The sequence below is a fragment of the Coturnix japonica genome, chromosome 14 (genome assembly GCF_001577835.2).
Source record: "Coturnix japonica isolate 7356 chromosome 14, Coturnix japonica 2.1, whole genome shotgun sequence".
NCBI classification, from domain to species: domain Eukaryota; kingdom Metazoa; phylum Chordata; class Aves; order Galliformes; family Phasianidae; genus Coturnix; species Coturnix japonica.
The window spans coordinates 4,206,566-4,228,233 of record NC_029529.1 but is presented as its reverse complement, the minus strand read 5'-3'; the positions used below and the strand labels follow the sequence as shown (position 1 = coordinate 4,228,233).

Below are 21,668 nucleotides of genomic sequence, written 5' to 3'. Positions count from 1 at the left end.
CCTCAGGGCTGCCCGGCCATGAACTGTTCAGAGTTGTTGTACAGAACACAATATCTTGATGCTACCAGCAGATTTGTTTGTTTGCCCTCCTGGACCTGGACAGTGTGGTGTGAGTTTGCCTTCTTTGGGCTAGGAAAGCTCTATGAGTCATATTGTGATCAAAGTCTGCTTGGAGACAGACCAGCACTGAACTGATGCCATTTCACAGGAGCTCCAGCTTTACTTTGGGGTTGGTAAGTGCAGCCTGGTCCACATGCAGCCCATGATGGCAGGGAACCATGGCTAACCCTCACACTGGCTGCTGCAGCTGACCCAGCCCTGGGCTTTGATGCTGCTTGTGGGCTCTGCTTATGGCTTTATTTACATTTGCAATTGAAATGCAAGTCTCCTCCACCCTGGTCTCTGCTTTCATACTGCAAGTCTGGTAGGTTGGTATTCATCTTAATGTCAAACAAAGCAGCCCTGAGTGTCATTATCTAATGTTTAACCGAAACTTGACAGAAAAGCGAGTATCGATGCAATGAATGAAGCCGTCCTGCTCCTCAGGGCTGAGGTTAAGATCTCGTTCACAGACTTTGAAGCACAAATACAGGCCACCACCCCCAACATGGCGGCGCCGCCGCTCTCATGATGGCGTCGCTCAGCGGCCGCTCCATCACTTCCGCTTCACCCTGCCACGCTCAAGATGGCGACGGCGGAAGTGTAGCGAGGCGCGGAAGCCGGGTCATGGCCGCGCCGGAAGAGCCGAGCGGCGGAACGGAGCGGGGCCGGGGGGCGGCTGGAGTGAGCCGGGAGCGGCGGGACCCCGGGGCTGCCGCCATGTCGTGCTGTGCACAGGTGAGATGTGCGGCCGTGCGGGTCTGCATGGGGGACACCGACCCCTCGGGGAGGAGCCGGCGGGGCGAGCGGCTGGGATGGCGGAGGGTGCAGCCCAGCGGGTCCTGTGGTGGGGTGAACCCCCGTCGGTTGTGTGGGGCGGGAGGGCCCCGTTCCTTTGGGGGTGGCACGGCGTTAACGGGCCGTGATTCGGCTCCGTTAAAGATGGATGAAGGCCCAGCTGCCTCCAGAACCCCCGGCTGGTAATGGGGAGTGGGATGGGGGACTGTGTGCACCAGGGTTAGCACTGGAGCAGGGGGTATAACAGGGTGTATCAGAGGGTGTATCAGAGGGTATAACAGAGGGGATATCAGAGGGTATAACAGGGTATAACAGAGGTTATATCAGGGTATAACAGAAGTTATATCAGAGGAGGTATCAGGGTATAACAGGGTATATCAGAGGGTATAACAGAAGTTGTATCGGAGGGTATATCGGAGGGTATATCAGAGGTTATATCAGAGGGTATAACAGAGGTTATATCATAGGGTGTATTGCTGCTGGGGGGCTGCACCCATCCCGAGGAGCCCTTGATGCCCATGGCCGCAGTGTGAGCCCCCTGTGGATGGCTGTGGGCAGTGTGTGATGTTGGGCTGCAGAGGGGTTTTTTTTTAGCATGTAAACGGTTACATAATTTGTGAGGTTATTGGGATGGGCTCCTCGTAGAGGAAAAACGTGGAAAGGATCTGCCTGCTGCACTGAGGGCCACAGCTTCCAATTGCAAAGGGAAATGAGCATAAAGATCTTTATTCATGTGCTGAAGCTGCCATGGCTTTGTGTGAAGCTTTGCAGTACCTCCCTGTTGTCTCTTAAGGGCGAAGGCAGGTGGTTCGTGTTCTGTTTTTCCCCTGTCTCACTCCACAAATCCCTCTGATGCTCACAGTATCTCTTTTCTCATAAGTTTTGCTGCAGTCTTTGAGCTGGTTGCTTTTCTTTGTCTTCCCCCCTCTTTTCTTTCCCCCCCCTCTTCTTATTTCTTTTAGGATCCTGTGAGTGGGGAGAACGAGGAGGAAAGTAACGGGATCAATTTGATGGAGTTCTCAGATGAGATCCTTCTGCACATCCTAAGTTACGTCCCTTGCACAGACCTGGTCCTGAATGTCAGGAAGACCTGCAGGAAGCTCGCAACACTTTGCCTCGACAAGAGTCTGACCCACACAGTTTTACTTCAGAAGGACTATAAGGTGGGATGAATATCTTGCTGCTTCTGCTAGCTATGAGAAGACACCTGACTTGTGGAATGCTTTATTAAAACAGCTCTGTGCTTCCTTAGTTTTCACTGGTGGTATTTTATGTGACTTCACTGGGTCTATGGAAGCTAAAATGAACGTAAATGCCACTTTCCATTTGCAGCTGCCTTTTGTGGTTGTATGAAGCTGTAACGTTCCCCAGGTGTATTTACTGTGTTGTACAAATGAATTTGTCAGACACGCAGTCAGCTCATTCAGTAAATGTGCACTTTTTGTAACAAAAATAAAGCTTAGGGGTGAAGCATAATATGAAGGCTGCATCCCCAGGCTGGAGTCAAAGAGAAGCCTCTCTTATTTGTTTCCAGAAGAAAGAGGATGAAGGGGAATGAAAGGATTCTTTTAGCTTGTGCTGCTATGGGCTGGTTCAGCTGGTTTCAGTTATTCCTGAAGTAGTTTAGCTGTTGGAAGGTGGATGATGTTCAGCAACTGACGGGATGGAGGACAGATTTAGCCCCTCAGTTGGTACTGCAGAACTGCACAGCCTAAGAAACTGAAGGAATTCTAATCTTAGAGTCCAAAGCTTGGCTGACAAAGCCGTGCTTTAATGAGGCATGTGTTAGTGATCCGAGGCCCTTAGATGAGCTATGAAAGGTGAGAGCTAACCAGTGCTGTACCCATCTTCAGATGGGAAACTGAGTCATTGCATGCTACTGCCTTATGTCTCATTGAATCTGGTTTTGTTTGGGTTCAGGTGAACAAAGACAAAGTGAAGCAACTGATGAGGGATATCGGGAAAGAGATTTACCAGCTGAACATGGCTGGGTGCTACTGGCTGCCCAGCTCCACTACTGACCACGTAACACGGTGCAAGAACCTGGTCAAGCTGAACTTGTCCGGGTGCCGTATCACCTCTCTGCGTCTCTCCAAGATGCTGTCCATGCTGCAGCACCTGCGGTCCCTGGCCATAGACGTGAACCCGGGCTTTGATGCCAGTCAGCTCAGCAGTGAGTGCAAAGCCACCCTCAGCCGTGTGTCAGAGTTGAAGCAAACCCTTTACACTCCATCATACGGCGTTGTGCCGTGCTGCACTAGCCTTGAGAAACTGCTGCTTTATTTTGAGATCCTTGATCGCTCACGAGAAGGTTTGATGCTGTCTGGACAGCTAATGGTGGGCGAGAGCAATGTGCCTCACTACCAAAACCTTCGTGTCTTCTATGCCAGGCTGGCTCCTGGCTACGTTAATCAGGAGGTGGTGAGGCTGTACTTGGCTGTGCTGAGCGATCGGACACCTGAGAACCTTCATGCCTTCCTTATTTCTGCCCCTGGTAGTTTTGCTGAGACGGGAGCCACTAAAAACCTTCTGGATTCAATGGCTCGAAACGTACGTCTGGATGCTTTACAATTGCCCAAAGCCTGGCTTAATGGTTCTGGACTCCTGCAACACTTGAAGTTCAACAACCCTTTCTACTTCAGCTTTAGCCGATGCACCTTATCTGGTGGCCACCTGATCCAGAGGGTTATTAATGGTGGGAAGGACCTTAAAAGCTTGACCAGTTTGAATCTCAGCGGCTGCGTTCACTGCCTGGCTCCGGAGTCTTTGTTTCGAAGAGCAGAGGACGACATTGACAGTAGCATCCTGGAAAGCCTGGTAGTGTCTTGCTGCAACCTCAGACACCTCAACCTCTCTGCAGCTCATCACCACAGCTCAGAAAGCATAGGGAACCATTTGTGCCAGCTCCTGTCCAGGCTGAAGCACCTGCTCTCGCTAGCACTACCCGTTTGTTCCATCACAGATGTTGCTGTGAGCACAGAAAAGCCTCCCACGCAGCCTAATGCAACGCCCCAAACGTTCGGAAAGAAAACCCGTGTTGGGGTACAGACATATCAAAGGAACTCAGCAGACCAGACGTGCCAGAAGCTGGAATCCTCAGTATTCTGGACGCTGATGAGAAGCCTCCGGTTTTTGGAAACCTTAGAAATAATTGGGTCCAGTTTTTCCTCCGCCATGCCCCGCAATGAGCCGGCAATTCGGAACTCACTGCCTCCTTGTGTCCGAGCTCAGAGCGTGGGGGACTCGGAGGTGGCTGCCATTAGCCAGCTGACTTATTTGCAGAGCCTCACTTTAGCACAGCTGCCAAATATCGTTACCGGTTCCGGGCTCGTTAGCATTGGATTGCAGTGCCAGCATTTACGGACTCTTTCGTTGGCCAACCTGGGCATGATGGGCAAAATGGTCTATATGTCTGCTCTCATGGACATGCTGAAGCACTGCAGGTGTTTGAGAGATCTCAGGTGAGGGGCTACCATTGAACATCATTGTTTGTGGAGCTCTGGAGATGCAGTGCTTGTTTTGTTGTGGCTGGTGTAACAGCTGCAGCCTGGTCACCCTGTGCTCAAACAGGTCAGAAGTAGCTGCGATGGTTTGAGAGTTATTTCTCTTCCTGAGTCGTGGAGAACAGGAAGGGATCCTGGGCTGTTTTCCAGGGCTCGGGATGTGCCTTTTAGCCACAGTTTAAGAGCCTGAAGTCTCTATGCTGTGACTGTCTTCCATTTAGATAAGGAAGAGCAGACCCAGCGTATGTGGGATGTATTGGACTCTCAGGACTAGGTGAAATGCTGTGTGCTTTGTGTGTGTGTGCACTTACTGAGCATCCAGGAAGGAAAGGGCTGCTGTGTTGTCTAGATAACGCCGTGTTTGGTTTCCCATCGGGATATTTTTCTACCTTTGGTTTATATTTAAGATTTTACCTCCTTATTTTTTTGCACATGTTTTTCCTTTCTCGCTAATACATTGAAAACCTCCCAGAGAATTGTGTTGATGTTCACGTCTCGGGTCATTGCTCTGACCTTGAAGGATGCATCAAGGGGTTTTGCTGTTGCCAAAGTAGCACTGAACCCATCTCACCGTGGTGGTTTCCTTGCACTGGTAAATGGCTGTAAATTCAACACGATGGCTGTAAATCACAGGGTCATTTAGCATCCATAACCTTGAAGGGCTGAATCCCCTTGGAACCACTGATGTCTGTGCAGTGCTGCTTTGGTGTGCAGTGCTGCTTTGCTCCTGCTTGGCCCTGCGTGTTGCAGAGCCTTACAAATGGAGGCTGTGAGCAACAAGGATGGGAGGCACTGACAGCTCTGGGTGGAGGATGAGCAGAGCTGCCTCCTTGCAGCAGCCAGGCGTGTCGGTGTAAGCTGTCATTGCGCCTCGAGTGAAGCCTGAGGTTTGCTACGGGTTTAAAAGGTTTTTAATGCTTAGCACTCACTCCTGGTAATGCAGCTTCCTTTTCATTTCCCCGATTTTCCTGCATTTCTACCCTTTTTCCTCTGCCTGTTTTCCATGCTGGTAAATCAGGGGATATTCCAAATCAACACTGCCATCTAGCGGGCAGGAGCGGTATTTCAAGCGTGGCTGCGTGCTGCTGTGGGTCACTTAGGAACCTTCTGAGAGCTTGCAGGGCTTCCCTGCTTTGTCCTTAGCTGACAGCTGAAAAATAGGAGAAGCTTCCTATTTCCTTAATATTCATTTTGAGCCATTTCCCGAAGAGCTGGTAGGGTCTTTTCAGGCAGTCTTGGGCTGAGACTTGTAAACGGAATCTGTCAACTAATGAGATTAAGCTGCTGAGATACCCCTCCCGTAATACAAAGAGCTACGCAGAGATTATCCGGAGGTCAGCTTGGGGCTGACAGCTTGTTGTCACCTCCTGGATTAACCTTCTGAAGCTCTCGGCCTTGCTGACCCAATGACTGGGAGTCCCACGTGCTCTGAGGTCCTGAGGTAAATCCATGCAAAGCAGACGTGCTTCTCCTGATGGCATCAGCCCCGGGCAGCTCTTGTGTCCTGCTGACTGTTTTCTGCCAGGGAGTCATTCAGATGGGCTGCTAATTAAAACACAGAGCCCTTGTTGATAGAGCATGGCTTCGCTGTGTCTTTTTGTTACTGTGCTCCAGGACTGGAAGGTGGGGCAGATAGAAAGTTATCATATGAGCGGGTGAAATGGTGGCGTGGCTGGTTGCTCTGCTGGCCAAACCCCCATGAATGTGCCCTTCTCCCTTGTGTGAAAGCACCCCAAGGCTGACCTGCCCACTGACTTGCTTTTGTCCATCTCTGCAGGCTGGAGCAGCCGTATTTCAGCGCGGGCTCCCAGTTCTTCCAGGCCCTGAGTCACTGCTCCTCTCTCCAGCGGCTTTGCATCGTCTCCCGGAGCGGGACTCTGCAGTCTGATGCAGTGATGTCATTCATGGCCAACTGCCTCGAGGTCATCATGTGCCACATGTTTATGGGAGAATCTCTCACCGTCTGCAGAAATCTCCAGCAGTCCATCGTCCGGAGGTGAGTGTGGGATGGGGTCCAGGTGGCATTTCTGGAGCTGTTGAGGATTTATCTCCTTTTCCTTCCTTGCCAAGGCTTTATGTGGCTTGGAGCACTTGTTCCAAGAAGCTAAAAGGTACTGCGTAACTGCTTGGCATGTGAAACGGCCTCTTAGTTTAATAAGAGTGGATCCGTGGAGTACATGAAGGTCTGATGTGAATGTTTGATTCCATTCCCACTCGTGTTCTCTGCGGTTCTGAGCTGCAGCCCTGGAAGTGCAGCTCCATCATAAATCAAACCTCACTTTTTGTGTAAACAAAACATCTGCCGACGTTTTTAGTACCCAGAGGTTTGACCTTGAAGCTTTCCTCCTTTCCCACAAGTGACTAAGATAATTCTTGGTCCTCTAATCACTTGTAAATGTCACTTACTGATAATCCCCCGGCAGCGCAATTCAAAGCCTTTCAAGGGTTTGTTGTGAAGGGTTTTTCTTTAGGGGTGGGGGGGGAGGATGGCTGCAAACTGCCTTTGCACGTCTGACAGTTCTTAAATGCATTTTGCTGGGCCCCTCGCAGCGATCTGAGGGCTCACGTGGTGGGAAACGTTGGTGCCTGAGCCGTGAACTGCATCTGAAAAGAGAGCTTTTAATTACGGCTGGCATTTTGAAGTCGTCTCATAGTGGCAGTCATCTTACACGATATTTCCCGTGCAGTGGGCTTTGCATTGTTTTTTTGTTCTCTGTAAGGCATTTTTCTCTGCCTTCGATCTGTTTTCTTTGTCACCTTCCATTGCTTTGCCCTGTTAAGCTCTTAACAGATTTCAAATCACACGGTGTTATTACTGCATCCTAAAGGCTGCTCCTCCCCCCAGCCTTTCTCCCGCTTCAAACTGACTTATTACACTTGGCTCATTTCCGAGGATCAAATCCAAAGAGCCCATGACTATATCAGCCACCTTCAAACCACACACAGGATTGCTTGGTGCAGATTCTAGAAGGCTCTGCATTCTTTTGGGATGGCTTTGACTGGACAGATACAGTCCTTGCTTGATTCTGGGAGTGCTTTGAGGATCCTTTTAGGAGGAAGTTTTTCACCCATAGGGTGGTGATGCACTGTTCACAGGTTGCCCAAGGAGGCTGTGGATGCCCCATCCCTGCAGGCATTCAAGGCCAGGCTGGATGTGGCTCTGGGCAGCCTGGGCTGCTGGTTGGTGACCCTGCACACAGCAGGGGGTTGGAACTGGATGAGCACTGTGGGCTTTTGCAACCCAGGCCATTCTATGATCCTTAACAAGAACCAAAGATCCAGGTTTTTTTTGTTTTTGTTCTGCCTTCCTCCCCGAGACACCAATGCAGCGCTGGCCAAAATTCCAATGTCTGTTTCCTGAGCTGCCCCGTGCTGCCCTGCAGGGTTTCCCTTCTCCCTTTCTTTATCATGTATGGATCCTCACTACGCTCTGCACCCCCTGGGAGCTCTCCAGAGAGCAGCAGATGCCCCATGAAAACCATTGGCATTTTTAGCAGCAGTTCTGGCTGCTTTTCTTCTTTTGTGTTTTATTAATGGAGCCGTTTGTATGAAAACAATTTTTTAAGGGTTTCTTCTTTCTTTTTTTCCTGAGCAAAGCATCTGCTCCCACTGCAGGTTCTGCACCTGAAGTCGTAATCCTCGATGGTGTTGTAATTGGTGGCTCTGGAAACGATTTTGATGTCACATAAGATTACGAGTTCAGGAGCAGGATAAGCAATGGGAGCAGATATGCTCCTAAGCAACAAAGATCCCATTCTCATGCCACTGTCTTAAGTAATAACATGGAAGAGGTAAAATACAGAGAGGGGTCTGTAAGCACAGCCTGGGCTCTTCCATGAGCCATCAGTGAGCCTTGAAGCACGTGTCTTTCCCAGCAATATCATCCCTGTGCGAATGTGCCTTCAGGTGGGGTCAGGAATTGGCTGCCTCTTGGCTGTGCTTTGTCTGCTGCTCCAAGGGCAGTTCAGTCCTCGTGTGATTTAGTTTAGTCTGCAGGGGTGGATCTGGGAGGGCATCAAAGTGCAGTGCTATAGAAGGAGTCAGTTCATGGAGGAGGACCAGTGTGGACAGAACAGCCTGGTTTAGGCTGCTGGGCTGTGCTGGAAGACAGTATCTGTACAGGCTGAAGTTGTGGGAGCTCAAGTATTAAACCTGCTTTGTACCCATGGTACAGAGCCAGCAAGGATCCTCAAACCATTCCCTTTGCCTCTAAGAAGAATAGCACTCTGTATTGCTGCTGTAATGGCCTGCAAAGAAAGTTGTTGTCACATCTTTCAGTCTTGTGACAGCTCCAGCCCAGGCCCTGTGATCTCCAGCTTCCTGGCCTGCAGCTTTCTGGTGGAAATTTGCTGCTGTTTCAGAGATATTAGGGTATGTATTTCTCTGCAAAACGCAGATTCAGTTCTGCCTCTTTTTCAATGGAACACAGTAAGCAGAAGAGAATTCATCTGGAGACCTCATCAGCAAATGAGACTTGCAAGGGCAAGGTCTCCTCTGAGCTTTGGAGAGGTCTGTTTCCCTCTGGGCAGATAAATCATGGCACTGTTGTTCTTTATTCTTCTTCCCTCTGTGTAGGGGAGGGCTGATCTCTTTTGTGGTTCAGGGACATTCTCTGTGCACACCAGACAGGCCCAATACTTACAGAGGGGTGCAGTTTGAATGATCCCTATCTACTTCCCTCATCTTCCCCAGCCTTCACGTGTGACACCGCTCTGGGCTCACAGTTTCTTTGGGAAATGACATTTTCTTTTCCTATCACATGGTGCTCAGCTGCCGCCACGCTTCACATGGCAGCAGGGCCAACAAACAGTGCTTTCTGTTTAGGGCTTGCACCCTCACTCAGCCACAGCGCTGAGCTCTGAGTGTCTGCAGTGGTTTTAGCAGGAGACTGCAGTGGCAGTACTGAAAACACTGAAAACCTCAACCCCAGGACCTGATGTAATCCCATATCTGTTGCTGTGCAGAGAGGCCTAAGTGAAGCAAAGGGATTTACGTGCTCCTCTTGGGCAGGGATTCTTCCTCACTCACCTCCAAGAGCCAAAGTGCCCCGAGTCCATCCCAGAGGATGATGGGGCTGCCTTCAAACGGCTCTTCCCGAGGGTTTTCACTCTGTTATTTTAGGAAATAGTCAGTAGATGGAGCTGTGACCCACAGAAGGCATCCCTCGGTGCTGCTCCTCGCTGTGCTGCATGCCAACTAATCCTATTTACATGCGTCTTTACCCCAAAAATCTTGCGGGAAGAGGAATCTGGGTAAGTCAGGCGCTGCTGTGCTCCGTGGTGTGGGTGGTGGGCACACAGATGGAGAGAGAAGGTGCTCCCCTGGTCGAGCACAGCAGCAGCAATCACTTGGAACAGGGGGTGGGAGATAGGAAATGCTTTGGCAAACGTCCCCTTGGCCTCAAGGACAGATTTCATTTTCCAGTGTGTTCCTTTTAGATGTTGTTGTTTTTTTTTTTCTCCCTGGTTTTAGCTTAAGGGTTTAGATAGCTTCTATCATTCCAGTGATTTCAAGGACTCTGCAGTAGCAGACAATGGCGTCTGTGAGAAGTCCTTGAAAAAACACCTTGAAAAAGATCAAGAAAGTGACGGGAAAAGGAAAAACATCACAAAAAAACAACCTGAAAGCAAAACAAAAAGGCTCTAAGTGGCGTCGTTAGGGATTCTTTGTAGGTAGGGGGGAAGGGTGGAGGTGTAGAGGTGAGCTGTGATTGATAGAAATGCAATCCCAGGTAAGCCATGGCACAGAGGGTGGTCAGGATTGGTGCAGCTGGAGCTGCCTGGGAGGGGGGGGGTGGCTCCATTCAGCTGCTTGTGTCTCCCAAAAGCAGGGAGGGAGCTCCTGGGGGGCTGCAGCTGTTGGGGATGGAGACTTGAATGGTCCTTGGCTGCAGGAGGTGGGTGGCAGTCCTTGCTCTGCCTTGGTGCCTCAGTTTCCCTGTCTGCCTGTAGTATGCATCTCTGCCACCTGACTATAGGGTTGAGCTGCAGGGCTCTGATGGCCAACTGCTGCTGACAGGGCAGGGAGTTCTAATGGTTCAGGGCAATCTGCTTGTTCTGAGGGTCCAAGACACGGAGAAAAAGAAGGACTAACTTAGCCTTCATATTGAGTGCAAGCAGCAATTGGTTTGCCATGACTCCCACAATAAGGCTGCCACTTCCCAGGGATAACTATTTCAATCTGATTTGCATCTTGCTTTTCAAGCGTTTGTTGCATTTACTAATTTTCCCCTGCTTATTACTGTTCAAATATCAGCTCCTGTTGGGATCTTCTCTTTTTCTCACCCTGCTGGCTCCAGTGTCCCTCTGTAGCTCTGACAGCCACAGTGCTCTCTGAAGGGATGCAGCCCTGGTGGCATTCAGCTGCAGGAATGGGGCTTCCAGGCTGGGGCTTGGGGGTGAACCTGTGATTGATTCAGAGGGAGCAAAGTGGTCCCATCCCTCTTTTGGCCCAGGGCTGAACCATTGCAGATGGATTTTTTTGCTCACCTCAAATCTAAGCATCCCCCCCCTGCTTCTTGCTGCCATTGCCATGGAAGTCCCCACGTTTCTTTCTGGCCGACTGATTCATTCCTCCTGCTCAGCTTCTCGCTGTGTGCTCAGCCTCAGAGGAGTGGTGTAGGATGGGCTGGGATGGGGCTGCTGGGGCAGAAATCAAGGGCACCATCGTCTGCGGCTTCTGCAGAGTCCTCCAGCATCGTGCCGCAGTTATCAGCACTGCACAAAGCTGCTGTTACCACCTGGGGCTTGCTGGATATTTTCAAGCTGTTTTTGCTTCCCTCCATCACCTTCTCATCCATCTGACCTTGAAAAAGTCCCTTTCAGTGCAGAGCTGTTTTCCTGGCTCCCGCAGCCGTTGCGGTAGCTGCCAATCCCACTCCGCTAGCCTAAGCATGTTGTGGGCTCCGTCCCTGCATCTGATTGCAGAAGACTTAATGCACCGCTCGGCTGGTGTAGTGAATCATTAGCATCCTGCTCCAGCTTTCATTGTCTGTTTCATTTCCTGCTCTTAGAAACCCCTGAATCATTCTGTCACGGACTGAATAACAAACTGCATCCTTGTCAGCTCGCGTTACCCAAGAATTCATCGTGGGGCTTGGCGAAGTCTGACTGCTCGGGGTGTGGTCCCGACACCTCTGCTGCTGCCAGGGATGTTGTTTCAGGGTGGGTTCAAATAGTTTGCGAGCCAGCAGAGCCTGTGGGACCATCCCCAATTGGGTATATTTATGTACCTTCTTCTGGGGGCACTGACATACCCCCTTCTTAAGTGCATTCCTGCGGCTAACCCAAATGACTGGTTCCAGCTCCTGGCTGGTGTGCTTCGAAAGGAATTCAGCCCCCAAACCCTCCTCAGAGGGAAGATGGGTTTATAGGTTTCAAACGGTGTCCTCCTCCCTCTCTTGGCTGAGAAATGCTATTGGAGTCATACAGCCACGCTTTCTCTTCACGAGGGTGTAAAAGGCTGAACGGAAGCATTAAGTGCAACTTTAAAGCATTTCCATGGTAAAATAAATCTAATTGAGCCGTTATTGCAGTTGCTTTTTAATTTGTGGAAGAGATTAGGAAATAACTTTCAGCTTGCTCTGGCAGAGCACTCCCCGAGGACGTGTCCTGGCCACTCTGGCAGCGCTCCTTGGGTTCTCATTCCCTCCCTCTGTAATTGCCCGGTCGCATCTGAGTGATGTGGAGTTCAGCTGGCAAAATAACGGAGGAACCTCAGTCTGGAAGCAGCAGCTCATGGGAGAGTGGAGTGTTATTCATCTCTTACAGAGAGAATCCACAGTGCAGGTGGCTGGAATGGCACCCTTTGGGTGCACCCGATGTGTCCTGCTCTTTGGCCATGACATGCTGCGGTGGCAGAAGATGCTGTGCTGAAGATGGTGGGTGATGGAAGTGCTGTGTGTGACCACCTTCCAGAGGTGCCATTCATGTCCATTGCCAGGTTGGAGGCTGAAGTGATGGGACACAAAGTGATGGGAGGTCTTTATGAAGGAATTTCATTGCGTGGAGGTGAAAGCAACCTGTAGAATCCTACCATCAAGAAGGTTGGAAAGAGCTCTGAGAACACCAAGTCCAACCATAACCCATCCCCACCATGACACCAAACCACGTCCCTCAGTGCCACACTCTTGGCAGTCCCTGTTAACGAGCAGAGCTCTTGCAGTTCCCTGAGGTCTGGGCACAACCAGCGGAACAAACCCGAGGTGCACGCCCGGCCTTCCTGAGGAGATGAGGAAAGTGTGTGTCTGTACGTTGGATGGTGTCACTTATCAGCTGCCCCAGCGTGTCCCGGCGCTTCCTCTGTTCCACCGAGCTGTGCTCCGGGGATGGGAGTTTCCAGGCTGGCTCAGGTACGTTGGCTGAAGCTTACAAGGCAGATGCCACATCTGAACCTTCAGACGTGAGCAAATCTTCCAGTAAAAACAAGCTGATGCTGTGCCTGGCAGAGGATTAACGGGGTTTTTGTGTGTGTGGGTGAGAGCCGTGCGCGGAGCGAGATGCAAGGCGGGCGGCTGCTGCTGCTGGGAGGGCTGTTCTCTGCAAGCAGCAAACCAGGCTGAGTGCAAGGTCTGAACGAAGCAGGGCAGGGTGTGTGGCTGCAGCAGAGGCCGAGTTGCTGCTGAGAGTTGTACCAAGGGGCGTCCAAACCTGCTGTGTCCCCACCGTGCCTCGTTTCCCCACCTCAAGCATCTCCTGGCTTTCTTTCATTCCAGTCTTAGAGCCTCCTTTCCCATGAGCTTATCTGTGTTTGTGGAGTTTAAAACCTGCCCTTGATCTGCTCCTGATACGCCGTATTTCCTTGTTTTATCTGGCGTGTGTTTCTTGCCTTGCCAGCGCTCACTGATACCACCTCTGTGCCCTCTGCTGCCTGCCAGCGTCTGGGGGGTGGGATGTGCTGCAACATCCCCACTTGGCACAGCACCTTTCTCAGGCGTCTCTGCAGATCTCCGGGGCAAACACGTTGTTCTGTACCAAACTCTGCCTTGTCCTTTCTGCAGGAGGTGGGTCTGAGCAGCCCCAAGGCAGCAGGGATGTTGTGTGGCTGTGCAGAGCAGGCACTGCAGGGCTTGTACCCAGGGCTCACCTGCAGCCCTGTGCCTGGATGGGCAGCCGGGTTCTGCAGACAGGTGGGCCCCCTGGCACTCAGAAAGCACAATCTGGGAGTGTCTGCCAGGAGATAACCACATTCCAGGCAGTGACTCTTTTGTCTTGCTAAAATCAGGGACATCTGATTAAAGTGCAGACCTTGCTTTAAGAATCTTTCCCTTTCTTTTTGACTTTGTCCCTGACCTACATATTGGATCCCGCCACGCTGGTTGGAAGCAATTGAGACCATAGCGTTAAGCTATTTACCAAGCTGTTGGCTTGAAAATAACCTTACTGTCCACACCTGCTCTGGGATCATTTTAGACTCAAACAACAAAGCACCATTAACCCTTCCAGCCATGTGCAGCCCGTTCAAGGTCTAACCACAGAGCAAGGTTATACCCCTGCTGACGCAGGGAGGAGTTGGGAATAGCACTTTGCTATCCATTTTGCAGCTCCACGGTTATTCCCAGCCAGCTGCTGCAGCCAGCCCTGCTGAATATCCCCACCGCAAAGTGGGACAGTTCAGGGTGCTCCCTGTGAGAGCTGCTGGGTGGTTGCTGGGTTGGTGCTGAGTCTGCTGGACCAGAGGCTATACTGGAGAACACGTGCATTTTCTTTGTTAGCCCACTGGTTGTTTCTGATTAAAGAATGTGTTTTGAAGGGGCTGTAGTCAGTTGCCTAGAAAACTTGCTTTTGGTTAATTAAACGTGATGAGTTTAGTCTGGAGGTTTTGTAGGAGAGAGCAAGTGAGCGTATCCTTGGCTCCTTTCCCTTGGAAAAAGGCAGGGTTTCATGTCTGGAACTGCAGCTCCTTTGTCTCCCCAGGTCCACATCCCTCTCCGTCCTTGGAGTTTTCATTTTACAAGCCTTGTGCTTGAGGAGGTAGATCCAGTTTGAAGTCCATCCAGGTGCGGAATGAGGAAAGAACCGTCAAGAAGATTACAGGAGCTATTCTGCAACTGATTAACTCAATCTCTTCCCCTTCTTGTTATCTCCTCCCCGTGCCTATGGCCTTTCGAACTGCTGCTTTAAGAGCTTCTCGCTTAATCTAGCCCACCTGGACAGGTGTATGAAGAAAGGAATTGCCTTCCGGGGACGAACTAAAGGAGCATAGGTTGCAAAGGGAGTCTGCTTTTGGGAACTGCTAATCCCAGTTTAACATTATGACAGCTGCTCGTTAAAATGAGGGTGTTTTTTAACAGGCAGTTAAAGGAGAGGCTTTGCACGCACATTGAGCTGAGCAGAACAGCGAGCCATGTGCATTTGATTTTTTTCCTTAAATCACACAAATTGTACATGGAAAGAATTCTTCGGCGTCAACTCGCTGGGGTTTGGAATTTACAAGGTTTGCAGTAACTTACAGTTTCCTGGTGGGGGGTTTTTGGTTGGGGGGGGGGAGGGAAGAGAAAATGACAAAGGTTGCTTTTTTCTTTTTCTTCTTGTAAGATCAGGTTCAAACCTCTTCTATAAACCCAGCCGCTCTGGAAGGTGTTGTGGCTGCGTTGGGTTTTCTCAGTTGTCTTGGTGGCAGATTGTCATGTAAACTCGTCTGGGCTCTTGTTTTTATAGCTGCCGTGGTAAGGCTGCTTATAAACCACGCTTCTATGTCTGGTGGGATGGCAGTCTGTATGCAAAGGGAGAAGCAGAGGTTTGGGGAGTTCACGGCCAGGAGGGCCTTATCCCTATGAACACAACTGCTGCTTCCTGCTGCAAACTTGATCTATGAACAGTTTTCCCTGCAGGGCTGTGCTGGTGGATAAGAAGCAGCAAGAGGCTGAGGAGGGGCTATGGGAGGATGGCTCTCCCCTGAGCCTCCAGCTGCACGCAGGGAGCTCTGTCCTTCCCCACAGCCCTCAGGCGTGAGGCATGAAGGGCGCTCTGTGATGCAGAAAGATACAGCGCTGCCCCGGGTGGTTTTGTTGCTGGAAATCCTCACTCCTGCAGCTTCTTAGATTCAGATAAATGAATTTAACCCCCCAGGTCCAAGCAACTGAACTTGGTGTGGGGGTTTGTGCTACAAACCCTACTGCAAATGGTTTGTGGATGGGTTTCTCTCCCCCAAGGAATACCATCTCTTGATGCCTTTTCTTCAGCTGTCATGCTAGCTCTGGTTACCTGGGATTTCACATTTTCCAGCAGCAAATCTCCTTGTGTTCCTCTCTGCCGGGGATGAATCTGGCTGTGTCAGTGTTAAGGATGAGCTGGGAATTTTCCAGGCACTTCTGCATGTGAGCAGCTTGTTTAGCAGCAATCCGTTCTCCAGCCCCAGCACAACTTGGTTCAGCCTCAGGGGACTGATGCTGCCAGTTCCACTGTGCCTGCTCAGAGTGACGACGAGCTGGCCCCTGTCACACAGCTCACAGGGAGCATCTCGGTGGCACGGTGCTAATAGGCAAAGCGTTTTAATCTCAAGGGTGTCACCTTAAGCTACGGCATAACTTCCTTTACCCCCTGGCTTTAAAAAGCTGAACTCATCTCATTTGGCTGCTCTGAGCACATTCTCTTCCCCTCCTTGCTCTGCTGCTGGGCTGCTGTCATGCAGAGTATTGCTGATGGGGACTTGGGCTCTTTTCATATAGTGTAAATGGCTTTAATGCTTGCTGCTCTCAAGGTCTGGGACTTTAAGCGTGTGCTGGAAAGCAGAGCCAGCTGAGCAATGCTGGCAAAGCGGAGCTGGGAGGGCAGGAGGAGACTGCAGATTTCTCTATGAGGGCACGAAACCAGCCAGGCTGTGAATTCAGACTGAAGCCCAGAATTACAGAGAGGGATGCTTGCATGCGTGAGGGCAAACTCACGTGGTGCCAAAGCAGGTTTTCTGTGACTTGTATGAGAAGCAGGCTGCAGTGCGTGTGTGAGCTCACTTAAATGCTTATCTGCAGATCTCAGCTTTCTAAACTTGCCTGTGCTCTAATTGCAGACGATGGGTTCTGCATGCACAACAACTGAGCCTGAAGTGATGATCCCGGGCTCAGCCCTCAGGGATTGCCCAGCACTGCTCTGCCCTGATTATTTTTTCCTGGTGCTGCATCTTGCTGCTGGTTTGCAGGTGGTTTAAAGTGTTATCTCTGAGCACCTTGCTCAGCTGGGGCAGCGCTGCTGCAATCTCTGCTCCTCTCAGGAAATCTTTATGCTGTGATTTCTTTTTAATGGTGTTTTTTTTATCCCTTCCTTTCCCTCAGCAGGCTGGAATTGGGCTTGTGTGTCAGCCCAGCAGATGTGCTGAAGTGGGGTGTGCTGAAAAGCCTGGCTGTGCTCCCTGCAGAGGCACAGGGGGGAGGAGAGAGAATGGGAGCCCTGACTTGCAGCTGCCCCCTCTGAACAGCCCTTCCTGCCCTCACTGCCACAAGATCCGTATCCACATCCCCGTGCTGTTTGTATGGACAATCAGTGCTTCTCCTCTGCTAATAACCTGTGTCTGATTCAGTTTCCAGGCGGATCGCCCGGCGTTAAACGTCGTCATTTTCCCTCTGCTTCACGAGGACTTGACAGAGGTCATCAGAGATGTCCCCATGAGGCACTTGGATGAGATCACCTTGTTTAAAAGCAGAGTGGCCGAGGAGCCCCCCAACCTGTGGTGGTGACAGCACGGAGGGGACAGGCAGTGACAACGTGTAGGGTTGCATCTCTTTGACCTGGATTCCCCACCTGCAGCTCCCAGCCGCCTCCCTGGGTGCTGCACATTCACTTTCAGTAGGTGCAGTTGCAAACTAAAAAGCATTGGGGAAACATCTCCTTGGATGATGCTTACATCCGAGCAGCCTGTCTCAAAGGCTTCTGGAACACGCTGAGTATTTCCTTGTGGTTAATAATGAAATGCTTTATTACTTTACTGAAGTTGAAGGTAAGAGAACCTGACTTAACGACTCTCCTTCCCCCGTGTCGCCTGGTGTATTTCCCAAAGGCCCCTATGTACTTTGGCAGTGTGCTTTGTGATATTGGTGGAAATCATTCTTTGCTTTGGTCTATTTGTGGCAAAGTAGAAAAGCCTCGGACAACTGAGAGGCACAGCCGTGTGTCTCTCCATTGAGATGTATCCCATCTTTTCTATGTTACAGGTACACACTGGTAGCCACCCATGTGCAGTCACAGCTATTTCATGGTCTTTAGATTAAGGAGGACCACAAGGACTATTTTCTGTCTATTTCTTAAAGAACAAATCATGGCTCTTAGCACCTTGGCCACACGTGCTCTCGCTGATGCTATTCCCCAGTTGATGTGCTGGGAGATGTTCTCAGCTGCTTTGGAAACCTTTGTCCTGGGCTGTGTGGAGCCTCCAGTGGCTGAGTTAAGGCTTCGGGTCTGATTGAAGCGCAGTCTGTTTTGCTGTCTCAATGGGGATGCAGTGTTCTGGTTTTCTCCTTAGGTCCCATGCCCTGAGTTGATGCTAATCTTAGAGGCGTAGTGAAGCATCTTCACAGCGTGACTTCGGTCAGCTTCTCTGCCCCAGAGAACCTCCTCAGGCGTCAGTAGTGGTCTGGATCACTTTCATATTGCCTTATTTACTGAGCACTTTGAAAGCATCAGACAGCTGTACCAAAAGCCGTGTTGTGAATTCCTGGAGTGCTGTTGCTGAGTGGCAGTCAGGTTTCCCTTTTGCTGGAGCATTTAGTGGCAGAACAGTGGCTCTGTCTCCTGCAGAACAGCCGTCAGCTGGAGCTGGTTAACTCTGCACCTGCTCTATCTCCTAGACACTCTCTGGTGTTGAGCAGTGCTTTAATGGGACGTGGCTCCGGGCAGCCTGGTCTGGTGGTTGGTGACCCTGCCCACAGCACAGGGCTTGTAACTGGATGATCTTTGAGGGTCTTTTCAAGCCAGACCATTCTATGGTTCTGTTCTACAGTCAGGTAGGTGACGGTGTTAGTGAGCAGCTCGGTGTCTGTGCATTGCTCAAACTGACCCTCACATGTGTTTGCTGTCTGCCTGAGCTTCCCTCCCTGCTCAGGTCTGGGTCCAACAGCCGCCATGCTGAGGCCTCTGGAAACAACCACATCCTCCCCATCCTCAGAGATGAGCTGAGGGCACCCCTGGAGCTCTGCAGGCTGCTGCAGGTCATACATGGCGCTGGCACCCCGCTGTTGGCATCCTGCTGCTGTTTGCTCTCCCCACGAGGTCGTTCTTTCTACCTCGTGTCATTTTGCCTGTTCAAATCCCTCTCCAACAACTTTCTTCTCTCCTCCTCCCACGCTCTAGCAAAGCCCATGAGCTTGTTGGCAGGAATGTGAGCCTCCGCTCCGTCCAGTGCAGTCCCCTCCAGCTCTGCCTGGTGTGTGTCCAGGTTTCTTTCCTAGAGTAATTAATGGGGGTCAGGCATTGAGCTGCTGGATGGTGCCAGTGCTGTGCTTCTCTCCTTCTGCTCTTGGGCAGGGTAAAGGGAAGGCTGAGGGTGTTGCCCAGTGTGTGATGCTCAGACATCTGTATTCATGCAAGCAGGTCAGAAGTCTTGATGCCAACGCAAGCAGTTATGATCGGGGCTGGGAAAGGTCACCCACAGGTAGTAAAGACAGCACTACAAAATGGTGATAAAGAGGGAAAATTGCCTCCTGCCCACCCCGTCCCCACCATGCTCTGGTGCTCCCGATCTCTGCCACAAATCCTCTTACGGTGAGTGAGAATTTCCGCTGCTCCTGCACTGCAGGCAGGATTCACCAGATGTTAATAATGTGCTTATTTTCTCTAAGTGCTATTTTGGCATCGGTGTTAATTACAATTTATATTCTGCAACATTTACACTGGGAAAAGAACCCACCCTAATAGTCCCCAATTGGCAGAGTTGGGCTATTAAGCATCGCACCATATGTTCTGAGCAGAGCAATGCATGGGGCTCAGAGCCCACTCGGTGCTGAGACTCCGTTGTGCAGCATTGGAGCAGGAGGGAATGGCGGCATTGCCGTTCTGTTGGTGGCTTTTATTTAACACCAAATCCCTCCCTTTTCCTCTGGTCTCTGTCTCCATCTCTCCAGAAATATCCCCCCTCTCCCCATAGGCACCCAGTGGGGTGATCTCAGCCTGTTGAAGCTGCCTTCCATGAGCTGAAATGGATGGATTCCATTACAGAAGGAGCTCTCCTTGTAGGCTCTGCCTCTCTGGGCTGCCCGGTCCCCGCTGGTGTTTTTTGTGCTGCGCTCCAAGTCTGACCCAGCACCTCTGGGGCTGTGGGAGAAACCTGTGCAACCCAACATTGAGCAGGAGCCTGTGCAGCTCTGGGAGGAGGCTGTGGGACAAGCAGCAGCAGTGGGGAAAGCAACAGTTGTCTGTTCTGCTCGTGCTTCCTTCGGGCATCATGCAGGGCCGTGAGGTTCCCTTACTGGGAGGAGAGCACAGGTCAGGATGCTGATGCCCTGCTTGCGTTAATCCCCAGGGTGTCTGTGCAGCAGGGTCTGTCCCCTCAGCTCTTTGGGGGCTCTTTGGGACCCCAACCCCTGGCTGGGCACTGCAGGATGAAGGATGTTCCCCGTGGATCTCCCGCTCCTTGGCAATGCGCCGTGCTGGCAGAACCATTTCCATAGAAACCAGTTGGGTGTTGTACAGGGAATGATGATGAGCAGCGAAGGGACGCTGCCTCGGACCCTGTTTCTTTTAGGGGGCAGTGAGGGGCAGAGCAGCCCCCAGCCTCACAGATACCCCCAGCTGTTACTGCCCGGGGGGTTTCCTCCCCCCTCCCCTCAGCTTTCGTCACATTTTCAAGATGGCCAACCCGGTTAGGAATAACCATCATCATAAAGAAGGATGGATGGGCTCTGACTATGAACACTGTTGCTGTTAGCAGCAGGATGTCAGCCATAAAACACGAAGCAAGGGAGGCATTGACCTTTCCGCTGCTTGAAATGAATGGAGACATCAATATCCGTTGTTTGGTGGCTCTGACCTCTGACGTGCTCCGTTCTCCCTTCACTGCTGTCTTATTCTTAGCACTCCCCTCTGCTCTTTAGGAGGAGGGTCGGTACTTCCATCTCCTGACCCCCACCTCACTCAGCATCAGGGGACACAGAGCAGCATGCGGAGGTGCCGGTGCTGTGTGCTGAGCCCCACTCCTACCCCGCATCCCCCCCTTCCCTATGCAAAGCTCTGAGCTCTGAAGGAAGGCAGATCAATACGCGTTTAATTACGATGGGCTTTTTATTCTAGTTTTGAAGCGGTGAAGTGTAACGTTTTATGTGAGCGCCATCGGAGCCGGGCTGCCCGGTGCCTTGTTTTATTTATTGCTTGAAAGGAGCCCCTTCTATTGTGAACTTCATCTCCTCGCAGCAGCCAACGTGAAATCAGGCATTGCTAATGAGCTGCGTGACAATTAAGTAATGTAGCACACAACCATTAGGACGCTGCTTTTGGTTTTGATGTTGGTCCTTTGAAGCGGAGCTGCAGCTCCCTGCCCAAGGCTGACAAGAAAATGGTGCTCTTTCAAAACTTACTTTGAATATAAAATGTCAGCGTAAGAGTCCCCGATTCCTGGCACCCCTCGCTGTGAGCAGCAGGGGGGATGCGGGTGCTGCTAGTGCAGCTGCTGGCATTGGTGGGAAGGGGGATTGGGAGAGCAGGGTGTGGGTGCTTGGTGTGCAGAGCTGCTGGTTGGATGCCTGGGAGGGAAGGAGCTGCCCCACAGCTGGGGGGTGCAGGGAAGGCTGCGCTGCTGGGCTCAGAGCTCTGTGTCTGTGCGCTCATCTGATGCTCGTGTTTGCACCTGGTCCCGTGTTCTCGTAGTGAGTCCAATTCTGAATGTGCAACTTTCCTGTACGCAGTGGCATGTGAAACTTCAAATAAAGAGTGAGTCTGTTCTGAACCCTCGCTGCCTCCCTCATCGTATTTCACTTGTAAAGCACAGCCCAAAGCCGTCCATCCCCCCACGGGACACCTCTTGAAGTTGTTCTGTCTATAGAGTGTGAGCTCACACACTGAAGATGCTTTTCCTGCATGGACATCAGCAGCTGATCCTCCTTGCTGCAGGGTGAGCAGCCACCCGGTTTGCAGGTGGGTGAGTGGTGCAGGTGGAGCAGTGGGGCTGTTATGGAACCACTTGGGTGTGGGGATGGGGTTGGGTTGGGGTTGGACTTGGCTCACCCAGTTCTGCCTGCAGGCTCTGCCTCGTGGTGCCCGTGGGCTCCATTGCTCTGTGTGCTCTGGCTGGACCATCCCTGGTGCTCGTGTTTAAGTTATGGATTTTATTGCTCCCATAACCGTTATT

At 51.3% G+C, this 21,668-nt stretch overlaps 1 protein-coding gene across 2 annotated transcripts; it reads left to right on the top strand.

Annotated features, from left to right (window-relative positions):
- Nucleotides 1-660: 660 nt before the first annotated feature.
- Nucleotides 661-21,266, top strand: FBXL18 (F-box and leucine rich repeat protein 18). Of its 2 annotated transcripts, none has more exons than XM_015876617.2 (5): nt 661-837; nt 1,860-2,060; nt 2,818-4,358; nt 6,178-6,396; nt 16,914-21,266. In XM_015876617.2, the coding sequence occupies exons 1-5, from the start codon at nt 727-729 to the stop codon at nt 17,068-17,070; spliced, it is 2,229 nt and encodes a 742-aa protein (XP_015732103.2). In that variant the 5' UTR covers nt 661-726; the 3' UTR covers nt 17,071-21,266. The 2 variants fall into 2 exon arrangements, with proteins under 2 accessions (XP_015732103.2, XP_015732104.1); XM_015876618.2 differs by lacking the exon at nt 661-837 and adding an exon at nt 921-1,079 and having other exon boundaries at nt 16,914-17,334.
- Nucleotides 21,267-21,668: the final 402 nt, after the last annotated feature.